General features: G+C 37.0%; 1 protein-coding gene across 1 annotated transcript in view; it reads right to left on the bottom strand.

The window, feature by feature from the left end:
- Nucleotides 1-20,008, bottom strand: part of LONP2 (lon peptidase 2, peroxisomal) — a 116,411-nt gene that overhangs the window by 80,475 nt on the left and 15,928 nt on the right. The window contains exons 3-6 of the mRNA XM_027867581.1: nt 13,415-13,546; nt 12,371-12,493; nt 7,388-7,551; nt 5,419-5,513 (exon numbers count right to left, since the gene is read on the bottom strand). Of these exons, the coding sequence (XP_027723382.1) occupies nt 5,419-5,513; nt 7,388-7,551; nt 12,371-12,493; nt 13,415-13,546 (514 nt within the window). The remainder of the gene's footprint in view (nt 1-5,418; nt 5,514-7,387; nt 7,552-12,370; nt 12,494-13,414; nt 13,547-20,008) is intronic.

Here is a 20,008-nt window from a genome sequence, read left to right as displayed (position 1 = left end):
ACTCATAAATCAGGATTTGAAAAATATTTGAAAAATACTGGTTTATTATAGGCTCGGAATCAAATTTCAGGCTGGTTAATAGCAGCTGAGCCAATATTTGTTTGTGGTTTGCTGTTTCTTTAGCAAAACGGAGCCACCCCTCTCCAAACTCGGATAAGCGACTCTCAGCAGATGGAACTGAATCAGTATGGTGGTTCTTCCGTTCATTACCAGCTTCCTCAGGCTGTGCATGATTCCACCTAAACTGGCAGTGAATGAGGCAGGGCCTGCCCTGGGTCTGATGAAACAGCAAATAACTTACTCAGCTAAAAGGTGATTCAGAGGGCAACAGAGTCTGGTCATAGATCAAAGGAAGGGACCACATTTACGAGAAGTCATGCCCCACTGTATTCATCTCATGTGCATCTTCCAGAAAAGATCGGCACAACAGAAAGTTTCCACTAGAGGGCAATATTTCTTCACGGCAAAAGTTCCAAAAAACTAGATTTCTCAGTTTACTTGTAGACTCGTTCTTCTCAAGTTCACGATGACAATGCACTGTGAATCATACCTCCTGAATCGTGAGCTCTGGGAAAACTTACTTTTAAACTGACTTGCAAATTAAAAAGAGTAATGAAAAAATGATGTCATTTAAAATGCTGCATTTGAAAAAGGTACAATAGAGTACAGTCAGCACAATGCTCATTTGCCTTCAGTTATTCTTTCAGGAAGTTAGGAACTACTGTCCTAACAATTCAATATTCTAAAAACTGGTAGGAACAACCTCTTTTTTTCTAGGCATGAATAATAGCTATGTAAATGGACGCTGGAGAACTTCTGTCATTTTCCTACATGGAACTAACAATGGAAGCCAAGATAATATATCTCCTCAATAAAAATAAGCAACCATAGTTTCTCTTATGCTGAGAACATATGTTAATTATTAGTTAATTAATAATTATTAAGTGACTTCATTACTGCCTGCAGATAATCAAGTAACTAATCAATATAGGGGCATACACCTTTAAGTAAGGTGTGATTGGGTGCTTGGGCAGGGGAAGCTGGCGAGAAAAGATTTAAGTTCTAGTTATTAAAAACCATATGCAAATAGAATTATTGTGAAAATTGTGAAACACATTTAAACAAATCTTCTTGTTGTTGTTCAGTCATTTCAGTAGTGTCCAAATCTTCATGATTCCATTTAGGGTTTTCTTGGCAAAGGTACTGGAGTAGTTTGTCATTTCCTTCTCCAGCTCATTTTACAGATGAGGAAACTGAGGCAAAGAGGGTTAAGTCATTTGCCCAGAGACACACGGCTAGTGTCTAAAGCCATATTTGAACTCAGGTCTTCCTGACTCCGGACCTGGTGTGCTACTCACTACACCACCTAGCTGTCCCCAAAACAAGTATTATACTAAAGGCTAAACTGGCACCCAATTTGCCCAGGAGGGAGAAAGAACACTTGTAGTGAAACTAACTAAACAAGGATAAAAAGGGCTTAAGTTCCTGAAAAAGCTTTCAGCAATGAGGAGGTAAAATTCAATATAAATTTTTAAAAAATCTGTTCTGTTCTCTATGCTGTCTTTATATGCAGTTCCTTTTTTTAAAGGAAAGGGAACTGTCTTTAACACTCTCTTAGCACCTATTATAGACTGGTTTATATGGCTAGTTATCTTTTTGCTTTGTACCTAGTACATGTACAAAAAAAACTGCTTTTTAAAAAAAGGTTTTTTGAAATACATATTTTATTGGCATGGAGGAAAAGGTCTGTAAAAGATTTGGGTATTTGCATATATGTGTGATGAGCATGCACCTTTTCCTCCTTTCTCTAATAGCTAGAGGAAGTTAGCGTGGTCTCCAAAAAAAATATCATAGTGGAATTACAGAATTCTTTCTAGTCCCGTTTCATATTTGTTACAGGGACTGTTAAATTATGACTAACATAATTTATTTCATAATGCCTAGTATGGAGTTCCTTATGACATGCAGAAAAGTTTATTTTTAGAATTTCCTAACTGCAAGGGACAACCTTTCTCTGGGAAATGCAAATGCACTGATATTACTTGCTAGAATACATTTGCATGTATACATGATTATATCAACAAATAAGGTCTTTCCTTCTCCCTCCTCCATATTAGGATCTTTATGTACTGGAAGTTTATTCCTTGTTCCTCTACAGAATCAATGTTGCTATTCATGTATAGAATCCTGAAGGGAAAATTTACAAACACGTCTTCACTTGAGACAGCAACCTAATAGCGATGGCTAGGCAAAAGAGAGTCAAAGGCAGTCAGGCCTCCTTGGGAAGGTTTATGTCCATATTTACCGACTGCTATCCTATATACCTATGGTGTTTTTTTTTTCTTATGCTTTCATCCCTAAAACTAGCAGAAGTCCCCTCAATTATAATTTCATAGATAGTATCCATGTGGGATCCATCAGCCTCATAGCACCTGACATCAGAGAAAGATATTCCACATTCCCCTTACTAGTCAATCTTGAGTAGAGGCGGAGCATTCTGATCCTCTGGTTTTTTTTTTTTTGACTGAAGCAATCGGGGTTAAGTGACTTGCCCAGGGTCACACAGCTAAGTAAGTGTCAAGTGTCTAAGGCCGGATTTGAACTCAGGTCCTCCTGACTCCAAGGCCAGAGATCTATCCACTGCACCACCTAGCTGCCCCCATGATCCTCTGATTCTTATTCCTCTCAACTGATTACAGGCCTCAAACATTCCCAAATATAGATCTGGAAGCTGAGCTAACAGGTAACATCTTGTTTCCTACTGATCAATATCCCAATACCCTCATAAAAGAGAGAGTATCCCTAACAAATTAGAAATGGGACTTCTCATGTACAAGAAGGGAAAGCTGAGAAGCTCTATCTTGGGAGCTAAAATCTCCATATGGATGCAAATTTAGAGGACCACAGCACCCTCCCACGTCTCCAGCATTCAGCTGACAATAAGTGTCGGGAAATGGACTAGACTAGATATTTCATTAGTATGGCGAACTCCCAAGTGAGGAAATACCCTCAACCGACACAGGTCAGCACTTTCTCAGCAATTTGTAGTCACAGAGCTGCCTAGAGCACTGAAAAGTTCAGTGTTTAGCCCAGGGTCACATAGTTACTATGTCACAGGCAGGATGTGAACCTAAGGCTCCAAGGATGACTTTTGTATAAACAATACCACGTTGCTTTGCTGTAGAGAACATCCTGTAACAAATTTCATTTGGACACAAGAGTCTTGGGTGTGAGCTTTCTCCTTTTTCCCTCCCTAGATGGGATACTGAATTACCACAGTCACTCATATGGAGAGGACTCTGTGGCCAAATGTAGGAAGTGACATGGTAGGAGCTGTTGACCTCTTTCATTTAAAAACTCCTAGAAAGAGGCAGAGTTAGGATAGCAGAGTAGCAGGAAGAAGTTCAGCTTAGCTTCCCCAGCAAACCTACCCCACAAAGATATAGAAAACACAGTAGGCTGAACTCCAATTGGGAAATTCAAGAAAAAGCCAAGATGAATCACTTCTCCAGCCCAGGTTGGCTTAGGGAGACAGCCAGATCTGCTCACACCGAGGACAGGGTCTGGCCAGGAGTGTACCATGTGCAGAGAATTACAATACCTGGGGACTGAAAGAGATTAAGCCTAAGCACTGGGGCAGGGTGCAGGAACAGGTGCCATCTGGCAGCTCTGTCACCTACTATACAGTTCTAGGTCAGAGCGAGGTGGAGATCTATTCACAGGTGTGTGAAGAAGGTCAGTTGCTAGTAAGCCCTAGCTGGGTGCTAAGCAAGAAACAAATTTGGAAGCAAAGAACAGCTGTGTGGCTCTGATCCCAGAAGCACAGCAGGGACTTAATTCTCGCCTCCGGCCCAGCCGGACGTCTGCACTGGATTAACCAGGGCAGGAGGCCTGGATCGAGGGGAACCTGTGGTTCAGTCACTCTGAGCCTGAAGCGTCTTCCAGCGGGCCAAGGGTGGCTGAGTCCTGAAGCAGCCTACTGATGCTGCCAGCCCAGGATACCAAAAGACCCAAATCTGGGTCAGGAACTTGAAAACTCAGACCAGGAGGGCAGTGAAAACATTTAACCTTGGATCACATTTGGGGGGCACAGAAAAAATGCAGACCCTTCAGCATGAGCCTTAAAAGCAACTGCATGTTAAAAGGACAGAAGCTTAAGCCAGATATTCCCCTAAACGTACAGAGAGCCCAGCACTAACAAAGTTCAAAGTCAAGAAGGAGGCTGGAAGAATGAAAACACAAAACAAAACAAAACAAAATCTCACCATAAAGAGCTATTATAGCTGGGAAGCACAGAACCAGAAGAAGAGAATGACTTGAAAATATTAAAAGTAAGCCTCAAAGAAAAATGCAATTTTAAAAAGAGCTGAAAAACTATTTTAAAAGCTAAATGAGAGTGGCAGAAAAAAACAGGAAAACAAATAAGAGTTTTGGAAGAAAGATATAAAGACAGTTAACAGTTTGGACCAAACACTACAAAAGCTTTATCCAAGAAAATAACTCTCTGAAAATTAGAATTAACCAATTGGAAACTAATGATGCCATGAGACGTAAAAAAAAAAAAAATTAAAACAAAGTCAAAGACTGAAAAAAAATTGAAGAAAATGTGAGGTATCTCATAGCAAAAACAACTGATCTGAAAAACAGATGAAGTAGACATAATTTAAGAATCACTAAACTTTTCGAAAGCCATGAACTAAAAACTTCTAAAATTCACACAAGGCCTTCATTCAAACTGTTGCAGTGAGCGGCTCTAATTCAGCATACCTCTCCTTCACATAATCTACATTCCCACCCAAAATGGCCTCTTCACTGTGCCCTGCACACAGGATTCCACTTCATCTGGCCCCTGTGCCCCTGCATAGATTGGCCCTTCTAATTCTTTCCTTATTTCCACCATGAATTTTCTTGGCTTCATTCCTGACTCAGTTTATGTGCCCCCACCTACAGAAAACACACCTTGATCCCTCTAGTTGTTGGTGAAACACATTTAAATAAATCTTATGTCAAGGGCTAAACTGGCATCCAATCCACTCAGAAGGGAGGAAGAATACTTGTCCTGAAACTAAAGAAGGATAAAAAAAAACTTCCTAAAGAAGATTTAAGTAATGGGGAAGCAAAATTATGTTTCTCTCTCCTCCACCTATAGTATATATATTTATTTGTTTATAATGTATATGCTTATCTTTTTACTCTACCCCCATTCTGCTTAGAACACAAGCTATTTGAGGGCAGGGGATGTTTTCTGTCTTGTCTTTGATTCCCTAGACACCCAGTGGTGTCTTGTACATAGAAAGGACTTAATTAATATTTGCTGGAGTCTAAATAATCAGTGGGCAGTACTTCAAAAGGAAGACTTTCAAGACTTTTTCAGGTCAACAATCAGTCTACGGGAAGGTACTTTTCCCCTGGGCTTACCAGTTGTACTCTTGTTCCAAGGTAATTCCACCATAAGTTCCAAATAATTTCTAGTAAGGGCATATTCTGGCATTGATTGAGGCATTTTTTTTAGCCTGCCAAAAAAAAAAAAAAGGAAGAAAGAAAATGTACATAAGAAACAAACTCAATGATGTAGGAGACCTTACTGCAAAAGCAACATCTAGTCTATTTTCCTCTCCTGACCAAGAGTGGCAGGGATATTTGTTTAGGAAGACAAGTCAATGGGATAGAACGCAACTATACCAGGTGATTTCTCAAAGGAGACATGATGTTAATTTGACAAGAAATAGCTACTTTCTAAATATGTACAAGAAATCACTTATTTTAGAGACTGCAACCAATCTGCAACCACTCTCCTTGGAAACTAGTAAAAAAGACTCATGCACAATTATATATTCAAAGTCTGATTAGGGATATTCACCTAGACCACCCAGAAATAGATTTTTCAAGTAAAATGTACCATTTACCCGGATCCCCTGATTTTGTCCATCACTACCTAGATTTACATTCCTATCCACATACAACAGAATAAAACCTCCAATAACTAGAACTCAACTAACGAAAACTGTTAACTGGATTTTGTAAAACATCAGTCTTTTAGAAGAGGTAATTTCCAGGAAAGTAAGTTAATATCAGATATTTATTTTTTTTAAAAAACCAACCTCTAGAACATTCCTAGTGCCTAACACACACTTTAATATGTGTTGACTGACATCATGAGGCACAGAATCTTCTATCGCTTCTCTACCAATAGTATTGTATACTCATCATTAATGACCCTGAGGCACTGCGAGAACCTCAAAGACTCAATTATGTTCACTAGGCTGTACTAAAGCAAGAAAGGAGATTCAGACTTTTAACAAAGGTTTTTTTAAAAGGGTTGAAACAAAAATGTTTTTTGATTTATTTAATCCTGAGATAACCATCATATTCTTTAAACTGGAACAGCCTACTTCCTGAGTATCCCAGTTAGTCAAGGCTTTACTGTACCATGCTATATCCTGAACAAAGTTAAACAAGCTTTACCCTCAAGAGTTTACATATTAAAAATGACAATGACATCTAAAGAACACACAGACAAAGGAACAAAAGCTAAATAAATTAAAGTATTGTTATGTGTAAGCAAAGCTAGGTGCATTCTGTGAAGTGACAAAGCAGTAAGTTGAAGTTGCTGCCCTTTTCAAACAGGGTGGGGTTGAGGAGTCCTCTGGTCTTGCCTTCCATTTCTTCACTTCACAAATGCCCCCAGATTTGGCCCAGACCACTTCTATTTCTACTACTCTATTGAAATTGCTTATCTGATTTGAAAGGCTTCATTTGGATTTGTAAAAAAGGAACTTCCCATTGATGATGGCATCAGCCCCTACGGCTTAATTATTGTGTCTAGGCAGATGAATCCTTGACCTACAATATGTGTCTTCTGGTCCTCTAATAATTCAAAGCGAGCTGATCTATCGTTAGTTCTGGAAGGAAGAGACTGTGAAATGATGGGTATATAAGGAATGATGATGATCAAGACATTTCCTGGGGCCAGGGAAAGTAGGAAACTGGAAATCTTGGAAGATTCAAAATTAGGAATGGCATGCCCAAATAAAGAGGGCATCAAATAAATTTGCCTAAAAATTGAAAAAATGAACAAGGTATTAGAAGATAGCAACTGTCCCAAACTTTCAATTCAACTTCATTAAATTCAAATCTTTATGAAGCAACTATAATGTCCTGAGCACTGGGGAGTAAAAAGACAAAAAAAAAAATCTCTGATGTCAAGGAGTTTACATTCTGCATCTTTAACTGAGAGCAAGGGCAGGATGGCAGAGCTCAGCTATAGTTTCAGTTAAAGAACAGACATAACACATACCCTGAAAATATGACTACTCAAGTTGAAACCACAAATAACTTTTACAAAATAATAAATAAATGCATCTACCTTATCTGTACCCAAACCCACCTCTTTATCTCTTTGACACAGACTTTATGAGCTTGCTCTGGCATGCTAGATGTTCGGATTTTCTTTTCTAACATGACAATATCATCATTATCTTCATCCTCATCTTCATCTTCTAAAGCGCCAGGAATGTGTGTGATCCGCCTGAGGGGACGTATAGCTATAACCTTAGGGATAAAGCAGAAGCACAACATTACATATTTTTCATCTTCATCACAAAAGAGTCAATACCTAGTTACATGAGAGGCTATTAACAAAGAGTTACATGATTCTTAAACAATAACATTAAATCAGTATATAAGAGTAATAATCACCACTCACACTTATACAGCACTAAGGTTTATAAAGTGTTTTCTTCACAACAACCCTGTGAGGTAGGTATTATTACCCCATCTTACAGATAAGGAAACAGGTATATAGAGCAAAAAAACTTTCCAAAGGCACAAGTCTAGAATTGGGGGGCAAGGTTATTTTACTGTTGAGGATAATAAGCACTAATCAATTATTATTGCTGTGCACAGAGTAGAAACAGTGTTTGCTCAATTGAGTGTTTTAAGGTGTTGGCTAATTAGAAATGATGAAAACATCCTAGGAAAGAAGCAGAACATTCTAGAAACAGCTAGGACCTAAACATGGGAAAGGGGCGGGCATTTATTATATCATTCTTTTATTTTAATATAGTAGCTCAAAGAAAGGATGACTGACTTGTGGTCCCACCATGAGGTTGATGAGAGTGACATAAAGCATGAGAAGCACCCTGGGCACATGCAGTAGGACTGAAGCTCCTTAACTATGCCAACTAATGTGATCCTCTGCTTCTTCTATCATTAAACAAAATTTAGGATGTTGATTTTGAAACATAATTGTGGTGCCCTGACCTTTATCCTAGAAACATTACAAAAGCTCATATAATTCCTCCCCTATGGACAAAAATATTCATGAATATATAGATCTTTAACAGATATTTCCTTAATACAAATAATTATTTATCATTTGACTAAGTAAGATCAGTTTTCTTCCCATATTCTTCCCCTTCCTCTAAAACAGGCCTGCACAACCTGTGGCCCATCAAAGGATTTTCTTTATATACAAAGGATGTTTTCCTCTACACTTTTCGCAGGCTGCCTGAAATTCTTTGGCAGGCCCAGGTTGTGCAGGCCTGCTCTAAAAGATCCTGGCTCTTTTCCCCTTTGCCTTTGGTTCAAAAAAACCAAACACTTGGTCTTGTTGACTTCCTCTAGCTACCATTCTATTTCTTCTCTCTTTTTTCACTGCTGTGTTTTTCAAATGAATCATCTATGCCCACTGCCTTCCATTTCTTCATCTCACAAATGCCCCCAGATTTGGCCCAGATCCCTTCTACTTCTACCATTCTATTGAAATTGCTCATCGGATTTGAAAGACTTCATTTGGATTTGTAAAAAAGGAACTTCCCAATGACAACGGTATCAGTTCCTATGGGCTTAATTATTATCTCTATGCAGATGAATCACTGATCTACAATACATGTATGTGGGTGTCTCTATGTGCGCATGTCAGTCAATCAACATTTATTAAGTGCCCAGTAAGTGTGAGGCACTGTGCTAAGCACAGGGGATACAAAAAGAAGCAAAAGACAATCTCTGCCCATGGCCATATATCTATATTTTTACACATAATAGATACACATATATAAATACAGATACCCACACATATATAAGATATGTGGTTTGAAGGAAAATGAGCTGACAGCACGATGCTGAGGTTGGAAACCTAGGAAGTGCAGAAATTCAGAAGAGGCTTATACTCATCGCTCTTCTGAATTTCCCCATTTCCCAAGTTTCCAATTTTAATATCATCCTCAGCTCATTTTCCTTTATCCCGCATATCTAACCAATCAATCAGCATTTATCAAATCAGGAACTGTACTAAGTACAAGAGAAACAAGGAAAATGTAAAAGCAGTTACTGCTCTCAAGAGCTTACATTCTAATGGGGGTGACAAGTATATATAAGAACATACAAGACACATATAAAAGTAGAGATCCAAGCAGTTGCCAGTTTGCAGTTCCTATCTCCCTAATATCTCTTGCACCTGTTCCCTTCACCCTCCTCACACGGCCACTACCCTATTTCATGCCTTATCAGCTCTCACCAAGACACTAGCTGTGTGAACCTTGGTAAGTCACCTATCCTCTCTGAATTTGTTTCCTTGTTGATGAGATGAAGATGGTGTGGACGGATCCAAAGTCTGCTGCAGCTCTTGATCCTGGACCACATGATCACCAATAACCTCCTAATTGGTCTTCCTATCTTAAGTCTCTTTTCACTTCCAAATGATTTTCCTTAAGCATAGGTCTGACCTACTGTCCTACTCAAGAGACAACAGTCACATTACCCCACCCCCGGCTTCCCCCCCCCAAAAAAAAATTGCCTTAGGATAAGACATAAACTTCTCCACTTGGTTCTTAAAGCCCTTTATAACCTAAACTCACCACCAGGTTGCTATTGTTGTTCAGCTGTTTCATTTGTATCGGACTCTTCATGACCCCATTTGGGTTTTCTTAGCAGAGATACTAGAGTGATTTGCCATTTCCTTTCTTGCTTCAGAATTTGAGGCTAGATTTGAACTCACAAGGAGGCATCTTCCTGACTCAGCACTCTATCCACTGCACCACCTAGCTGCCCTTCAAAGCTGCTAACCAGGCTGCTAATTCAAGTCTTACTGACACCATCTCACTCAGCCTCTTCTCCCCCGCCTGGAGGTTAAAGTAACAAACTCCTCCCAATGTCTTCCTTTACGGAGGGCAGAGAAATTAGACTTTTGGGGCTTACTTCACTCTGCAATTGCTGCCTTGCTTGGTTTCAACTCCACAGAACAAGATGTTCCCAGTCTGGGTACCTGCTAGTGTCCCATCCCGCCCTGTCCTTCCCTTTTACCCTCTGCTTTCTTTTCTCCTTTTGTGTGTTGTTCCTCCTCTAGATTGTAAGTTCACTGCGGGCAAGGACTGTATTTTTATTAATTGAATCACCAGTGCTTAGCACAGTGCCTGATATATCATAGGTGCTTAATAAATGTTTATTGGATTATTTGGGTAACCTGGCCCCGATCTATGGGCAGTGACGTCATGCAGTGGATAGAGTCTGACACTTGAAGACAGAAAGACTCGTCTTCCTGACTTCAAATCTGGCCTCAGACATTTACTAGCTGTGTGACTCTGGGTAAGTCACTTAATCCTGTTTGCCTTAGTTTCCTTATCTGAAAAATGAGCTGGAGAAGGACATGGCAAACCACTTCTGTATCTCTGCCAAGAAAACCCCAAATGGGGTCACAAAGAGGTGGACATAACCGAAAATTATTGAACAACAAGTATATACTTAAATACTTTTAAGAATTTCCAGACTGATCTAGACCTCAGTTTCTTCAACTGTCAAATGAATGGGTTGGAATAAATGATCTCTCAAGTCCCTTCAAACAGCAAAATACTACATATTTCTATGTCTCTAGACTCAGTACTTCCTCCTCCCAATCCTTCCTACATACTTTTGCTTGAAAAACATTTCTAGAACACCTATTGCTTCACGCTACACTCCTGCTCTGAAATACCCAGTGCCTCAAATATAAAACCTAAATCACTGTGTGGCTTTCTCTAGACTATACATGCTACTCTGCCTCACTTGCCTCCTAACTCTGCTCCTGTGGGACCCTGTTCCTGCTGGCGAGTACTTCCAGGAACCTCCATTTCAGGGAAGGCTGCCAGGCCAGCCATCCCTCATTCCCCAGACTACGATACCATACCCCTACTTGGGTACCTCCCCCTACTTTTCTACTCCTCTTTATATGCTGTCTTCTCCAACTAGAATGCCCCCAATTCCTTTGCATTGCAGGGACTAAGCAGAGTGCCTAAAAGAACCAGAGTGAAAGTGATGGGACCTGGATTCTAGTCTTGGATTTGTACTAATGAGCTGTTAGACCTCAGGTATGCCCCTTTAGGCTCATTTCCTTATTTTTATTTTTTTTGCTTAGGCAGTTGAGGTTAAGTGACTTGCCCAGGGTCACACAGCTAATAAGTGTCAAGTGTCTGGTCTGAGGCTGAATTTGAATTCAGGTCCTCCTGACTTCAGGGCTGGTGCTATATAAACTGTGCCACCTAGCTGCCCCACACTTCCTTATTTTCAAAATGAGAAAACTTAGACTGAATCTCTAAAATCCCTTCTAGTTCTAACATTCTGATTTTATTAAACATATCAATAAAATCTTGGTTATCTGGAACCATTAGAAAACAAGTTGTTTTAGATGACTGAGTTTCCTAAATAAAAGAAAGTTTACCCCATTATGTACCAAAATAGGTTATTTTAAAAAACATTTTTGGATGAAAATCTTTCTAAAGTATACCACACAGTTTGCTGCTATCTTAAAAACAGGGATGATAAGCATAATTGAACCTGGTTTTGATGATTAGCAACCATCATTACAAGCATCAATCATTGTACCATGCATTAATACAATACCAGTTGCACCTGTTTTGTTATGTAGAGCTGTAGAACACACAGTAGTTTTTTAATAGTTTCTCTGTCTCTTACTTCACTGTCAAGCTGATGCCTATCCCTTCTTGCTGCTATAAATATGCCCATCCGTAGCCCTCCCCTCTTGCAAATTTGTTGATGCTTCTCTTTTGCAGGCTTGCAAACCACAGAGCCAAACTTGTTAGAATTATGTATAAAATAAGAATAAATAGGTTCTGAATGAAGACCTGAGGAGGATCTCATATTAGATTTACTGAAAAGACTTTGTGCTACCCTCTTGTCCTTTCCCCACCTCCTTCCTCCCTATGCATTTCCTGGTTCTTATTTGCATTCTAGATCAGTAAGGTTGCCAAATAATTGAGTTCTGGATAGGAAGGATGTTATTGTAAAACTTGAAGATTATTAAGAATTAGCAAGACTCATTCCTAATGCAAACCCCCCTGGAATCTTGAAAAAAAAAAAGATTAAACATAGGGCTTACCCGCTTATCATCATCCTGCTTATGTTTTCTGGTTTTCTGAAGCAATTTAAGGCCTTCAATTTGTCTTACCAGCAAAGGTATGGTCATTTTGAATCTCTCCTCTAGGCTCACAGCATCCAAAATCTGACAAAACATAATGAATTTAATGAATAATGTCTGCTCATAATATTTTGGCAGGTGTACCTTTCAATAACTACATATGGTCTACGGTTAAAAAAAGATCAATCAGAATCTTGATGCAAGTTATTAAGAAAGAACACAGGTAGAGTCAACACAATAAAAATAAAAGAGGCAGTTTTAAATAGTCAGTATATATTTTGAGACATTACAGTTAACACCTCCAAATGAATTTTATCAAATTAATAAGAACATTTCAGACAAATAAAGGATGTCTCAAAGGATTCCATTTCTTTTCCTCTTGAATGTGTTAAATGTAATATGTTAAAATAGAATCAAAATTATTTTTTATTTTCTCCTCTTTCTAGTGATATGCCTTTAGAGCCCAGCATAATTCTATTATAATAATCAGACTACCCCAATGACATTTATATAGCACCTTCAAAATTCCAAAGTCCTTTACATGATCATATAGTACAATAGCCTTATAATCACCACATAAGAAAGATACTACAGATATCCTCATTTTATAGATGAAAAAAGTGAGGCTCAGAGAAGGAAGTAACTTGCCCATGGTCATATGGCACAAATACTAGTTTGTTGTTAGATAGAGGATCTGAATCCAGATGTTCTGGACTCCAAGCCTGGCCCTCAATCTATAGTGCCATCCTACCTCACACTGCCTCTCTAAAACATTTCAAAATAATCAAGTCAAGGGCAAAAGAGTGAAGTATTTTTCAGTTATAAAATATGCAAAATAGTATGTTACTGAAAAGTTATATGACAAAGATTTCTGGTAAGCATTTTAATCACTGATTCCAGTTATTGGTAATTCATTTTTAACTGCAAGGCTATTTAGCCAAAGCCCGACCTAGATAAAAATTAAAAGTAAGAAGGAATTTGGAGTTCATAAAGGGAGTATAATACCTGGAGCTTCTCTTTGTTGCTTGTGCGGATAATTGAAGTGAGGATGTCTGGTAATGCTTCCCTCGGCAGACTATCTAAAAGACGTCTCAATTTAGCAACAGCAGGAACAGACATATCCAACATTTCCACCAGCTAGAATGGAAGAAAAAGTACATTTTTAGAATGTTATCTGTCATCCTTTTTTAATAACAATAAAACCTAGCTTTCTAAATTTATGTTAAACACTTGGTAGGTGGGGAATTGTTTTTAAAATAATAAAAATTAAAATAATAAAATAAAGATTAGTAAAGGTAATGATAAAAATTATAAAATAAAAATAAATTATTTTAAAAGAAAGATTACTAGTTATATAGAAAAAATATCTTTTAGACAAATTTGAGTGACAAAAAGAATTAATATGACCCAAAATCTTTCAAAATCTTAATCTGAATGAAAGGAGTTTTATGTTTCCTTCTAGCATTTATGAGTGGCTCTTTATAAATTCTACCTTTGATTTACAAAGAGGAAGGTATGCTTAAAGACCAGGGATTCTTAACCTGTGGTCCCTGAACATTTTTTAAATGTATCTTGATGACTGTTTTCAGTACTATTGGTTTCCTTTGTAATTCTATGTATTTTATCTTCTGCATGTAAAAGCATTCTTTTGAGAAGAGGACCACAGGCTTCAACAGATGGTCCCAGGGACATTTACTTAAGGTCATATAGCAGCAGGCATACCCAAACTCAATGAAATACATTACAGTTTCTACTTAGCACTTCATATTATGAATTAATCTTTCTGAAATATCTTTTTAATCTGGTTTTTTGTATAAATTTGCCCTACATAATTCTGAACCCACTAAAATACTACATTTATTTGCATTGATCCATAGTTCTATATAGATTTTATAATGGATCTTAAAACAATAGTTTTACTTTTGTTATGACTATTATTATTATTTATATATTGCTATATAATGTTATATTACTATTATGGCTATTATTAATTAATCAATAATGACTATTATTAATAGTCAGTACTCAGCACTGACAAGTGAAACATGATAATTTCTTTCACCAAAAGGCATCGCACAGTCTTAACTTCCTCCCATAACTAGAGATGGCCAATTTCAAGACCTTTCAAACAGGAAATGAGCCCGAAGTTCTTAGACTTGAATAAGAAGCTCTGACAGTTTTCCTGTAGTAGAATATTAAAATTTTAATATAACATTTCTAAGTAAACTAGGCTACAAAAGCACTAAATGGAAGGACATATGTTGGCAACAGTTGCTACTTACTCTGCCCTGATAATACCACATTGAGATTATTGTGTTCAATTCTGGGTGCTACAGTTTTATAAAGAATACTGATAAACAGATTATTCAGAAGGTGACCAGGACAAGAAAGATGGGGCCGAAGGACCAGACCATTTGAGCATTAGTTGAGGGAACTGTTGAATGGTTAGCTTGGAGAAGAAAAGCCTTATTATTAGGACTACTTAATATATGAACTACTTAATATATGAAAAGCTGAGTAGGAGGACTGAGTTGTTCTACATGTCCTCAAACTGCAGAATTAGGAAGAGTGGAAATTAGAAATAGATTTAGATTCTATCTAAGGAAAAAAAGTCTTTTTTTAAAAGAATTTTTAAAAAAGTTTTGTCAGTACCTTTTGTTTTTTTACACCTGACATTTCCCAATATCCTTCCACCTCCAAATGAACCATCTTTTATAACAAAGAAAAATGGTTGAGCAAAATCAACTGACATAATGAATAAATCTGAGGTGGGCATTATCTACCAAGAGGAAGGAGGCTGTTTTATCATCTATCACCTAGCCTCTGAAAATAATATTATTGCCTTTAATCTGATTTACCCTAAAATTTAGTTATCTTGATTTATATTATTATAGTTATCATGTATATTGCTCTTCTGGTTCTACATTAATTCATGAGTCTTTTTTAAAAAAATAAGTTTTTATTAATTTTTAATGTTTTTTTAGCATCACCATATCTTCCCCCTCCCAGAGTCATCCCACAAAATAACAGTATTTTTCAAAGACTAAAAACAAAGAGGAAAAATCACTTTAAATTGATCAATACATAAGAACAATCTGAAAACATGTGCAATGTGCAACAACTGTTGACATCCCATGTCTGCAAAGGGGTAGAGTGGGAGTGTCTTTTCATATCTCTGCTTTCAAGGCAAGCTTGTTCTTCATAATTCTGCAACATTCATTTTTTATTTTTTGGTGTGGTTGTTCTTTCCACTGTTATAGTTCTGGGGTATATTGTTTTCCTGGTTCTGCTTACCTCACTTTGCATCAGTTCATGTAGATCTTTACATGCTTCTCCATATTAATCACATGCATTATTTCTGACAGCAAAGCAATGCTCCATTACATTCATGTACCACAATTTTTTAGCCATTTCCCAATTGATGAGCATCTCCTTTGTTTCTAATTTTTCACTATCACAAAAAAAAGTCCTGCTCCAAAATATTTTGGTATATATGAGGGGCTTTCTTCTTATGAACAGTCACCATTGAGTATAATGGAATCTTCGGGTCAAAGGGTATAGACATTTTAGTCACTTTATTTACATAATTCCAAACCGCTTTCCAGCTCCACCAACTATGCATCAGTGTGCCTATCTTCCCACAATCCACGCAACACTGTCCATTCTTATCTTTTGCTATCTTTGTCTATATGCAGGGCATAAAGTAAAACCTCAGGGAAGTGGTTTGCTTTTATCTTATTATTAGTGATTTGGAGCATTCTTTCATGTGGTTGTCCATTCTTTGCAAATTCTTTTGAGAACTGGTTGTTCTTATCTTTCGACCACTGATCTACTGAGGAATGGCTTTTGGTCACATACATTTGTTAAATGTTTATATATCTTTGATACCAAACCCTTATCAGAGAAATCTGATAAAGATTTTTCCCTATTCAACCACTTCCCTTCTTATTCTAGGTGCATTAATTGTGCCTATGCAGCAGTTTCATGCAATCAAAGTTATCTACTTTATCTCCTGTAATTGTCTCTATCCCTTATTTGGTTAAGGAGACATCGATGATCTACTTCTATATGATTGATACATCATATACATTTATAAGATATACTTCTAATTCTTCTATAGTATTATCTTTAATATTAAGGTCACATATTTATTTAAATGAATTGCAGAATATGGTATAAGATGTTGGTCTTGCCAGTTTTCCCAGAAATTTTATCAAATAGAGTTCTTTCCTAAAAATTTTAAGATTTCTGCTTCATCAAACACTGACCTACTAAGTTCCATTGTTTCTGATTCTCCTTTATCTTATCTGTTCTAATGATATACCTCTTTATTTTTTTAACCAATACTAGATGTTTTTGATGACAGCTGTTTCATAACAGAAGTCTGAAAGTGCTATTCCCCCTTAGTTCCCACCTCTTTTCATCATTTCCTTTAATATTCTAGAACTTCTGTTTTTCCCACTAAATTATATTATTTTAACAAGTTCCATAAAGTATCTCTTTGATAGTTTGGTTAGTAATACATATGAATCTTGTAAGGAAAAACTTTTTAACAATTAGAGCAATCCATTGTGATGGAAAATGCTAACCACATCCAGAGAAAGAACTATGGAGTCTGAATGCAGATTGAAGTATACTATTTTTTTTTCTTTCTCATGATTTTTCCTTTTTGTTTTGATTCTTCTTTCACAACATGACTAATGTGGAAATATGGTTAACGTGATTGTACATGGTTGGCCTATATCACACTGCTTGCTGCCTTAGGTAGGGGGGAGGAAGGGAGATAAATTTGGAACTCAAAAGTTTACAAAAGTGAATGCTGAAAACTATCTTTACATGTAATTGGAAAAAGAAATAAAATACTCCTGAGGAAAGTAAAAAACAAAAACAAAAAATAAACACCTCCCTCCTCAGTACAGATAGGGAATACAATATATTCTACTGGACCAGGGAAATGTAGTTAGTTTTACTAAATTGCTCTTCCTCTCTTTAAAAAAAAATTTTGTTGTTGTTATATAGGATGACTCTGGATCTGGGAGATGGGAGTGATTTACTGAGAAATGAAGGTGAAATAAAAACAAAAGATATCAATAAAATTAAACTGAAAACCAATGAGAGCTATCCAAAAGTAGAACAGGGTGCCTCAGGAGATGAGGAGCAAGCCTTTGATGGGAGTGAATGACCCTTTATTGAAGACACTGGAGAGGGAATTCCTGTTTAGGTATTCCTGTTCAGATGGACTTTAAGGTCCTTCCTAACTCCAATTCAGTTATTCCAGAATTTGGACAGAATTTCAAGAATTCATCTACTCTATTTCCATCCTAAGAATTAGTTCTACTCCAGTTAGCACACAGGATAGTAATTTTCTGCATGATCTTTTAACATTTACTGGCATGATCATGCTGTGCTAGGGACTGCACAGCACATAAAGATACAATCCCTAGAATCAAGGAGCTTTTGTTCTAAGATAAAATGATAAGCATGCATCTTCTACTCATTTTTCCAAGTTATTAAAAAAGTGGTAAACCTTACATATTCTATATGGGAAATTACACAAAATCTTGGTAGGTAAGAATCCTCAAATTAATCTACCTAATATGAATAGGGCTCCTGGAGATGATAAAGCTTAAGAAATACTAATAAGAAAGTCATTTAAAGAGGAACCTGGAGATTGTTTTACAATGGCATGTATATTAGCAGGGATAAAGTAAAATAAGTATTTTTTAAAATAGTATTTTATCTTTCCCATTATATATCAAGAAAATTTTTTTGTATTTATTTTTGCAAGATTTTGAGCTCTAAATTTTTCTCCCTCTTTCCCTTCCCTTCTTCTGAAAATGGTAGGCAGTTTGATATAGTTTATACATGTGCTATCATGTAAAACATATTTCCGTATTAGTCACAGTTGTGGAAGAAGAAACAGATCAAAAAGAAAAAAAAAACATGAAAAAGAATAAATTAAGTGGAAAAAATGCTTTGCTCTGCATTTAGAGGTCATCAGTTCTTTATCTGGATGTGGATAGCATTTTCCTTTGTGAGTCCTTTGTACTTGTCTTGGATCATTGTGTTGCTGAGAAGAGCTGAGTCATTCATAGCTGATCATCACGCAATGTTGCTGACAATGTATGCAATGTTTTCCTGGTTCTGCTCATTTCACTTTGCATCAGTTTGTACAAGTCTTTCCAGGTTTTTCTGAAATCTGCCTGTTCATCATTCTTTATTGCACAATAGTATTCTATTATATCCATATACCATCACTTGTTCAGTCATTCCCCAACTGATGGGCATCCTTTCAGTTTCCAATATTTTGCCACCACAAAAAGGGCTGCTATAAATTTTTTTGCATATGTAGATCCTTTTCCCTTTTTTATAATCTTTTTGGGATACAGACCTAGTAGTGGTATTGCTGGATCGAAGGGTATGCATAATTTGGTTGCCCTTTGGGAGTAATTCCAAATTGCACTCCAGAATGGTTGGATCTGTTCACAACTCCACCAGTGCATTAGTGTCCCAATTTTTCCACATCCTATCTAACATTTATCATTTTCCTTTTCTGTCATATTAAGCAATCTGATAAGTATGAGGTGGTATTTTAGAGTTGTTTTAATTTGCATAAAATAAATATTTTTTACTTATACAATGAACCTCATAATATTTTACATCTTTAAAAAACTTAATATGTAGTACATCCTCCTGTTGCTTCAATCACTAGTTTTACATGACTTGGCAGTGAGTTCACAAGATTCCAACTTCAAGAAGTACACACTGCACTGTGGAAGAATGAGGAACAACCTCTCCAGATAACAAGTCCCTGTGAGGACTGTTGCTTGTTTTCTGAGGACTAATTAGGCTGTTTTGTAGCAATAATTCAACAGTCTTCTCATGCTTCAGTGGACATAATCTTACCATAGCGCAGTCTTGAATAATTCTTGAAATACCCGACTTCTCCATGCTGGAACTCTAATGGTCAGGAAGTGTACTCCTTAAGAGCTACAACTTTTACTTACTTCCTTGGAGTAATAGTCACTCTTAAAAACCACAGAATTAAAAGCACAACAAAAGACAGCAACAAAGCACATGCAAAACACAAAAATTCAGCACTCAATGGGCAGAGAACTATCTAAAGGTGGAGAAATCAATTTAAACTGGTTCTATCTCATCAAGGTCAGACTTCTGATCAGCCTATGGTTAGTAGAAGCACAAACATTGTCACAAAATGGAAACCTTATCAAAATTATTGCTTGCCCCAAATAGTGAGCAGATCAAAGTAGGTATATGACACAGCATAGCTAGCAGTTATATAGCACATTAAGGTTTATTAAGTACTTTACATATGTTATCTCATTTGATTCTCATGGCAATTCTGTCAGGGAGGTGCTATTATTACCCTTATTTTACAGATGAGGAAATTGAGACTGAAAAGAGAAATTATTTGCCCAGGGTCAGACAACATAAGTATCTGAGGCAGGATTTGAATGCAAGTCTTTCTAACTCCAAGCCTAACACTGCACCACCTAGCAGCCTATGGAAGAAGACACACAATTAGAAATGACACACACACTATAGATACTTAAGAAATACTGTTGAAGTGAATGAGAG

This window comes from Vombatus ursinus, unplaced genomic scaffold (genome assembly GCF_900497805.2).
Source record: "Vombatus ursinus unplaced genomic scaffold, bare-nosed wombat genome assembly UNPS02014786.1, whole genome shotgun sequence".
Classification (NCBI taxonomy): Eukaryota; Metazoa; Chordata; class Mammalia; order Diprotodontia; family Vombatidae; genus Vombatus; species Vombatus ursinus.
Note: the sequence above shows the minus strand (reverse complement) of the source record. Positions and strands in the feature narration are given on the sequence as shown.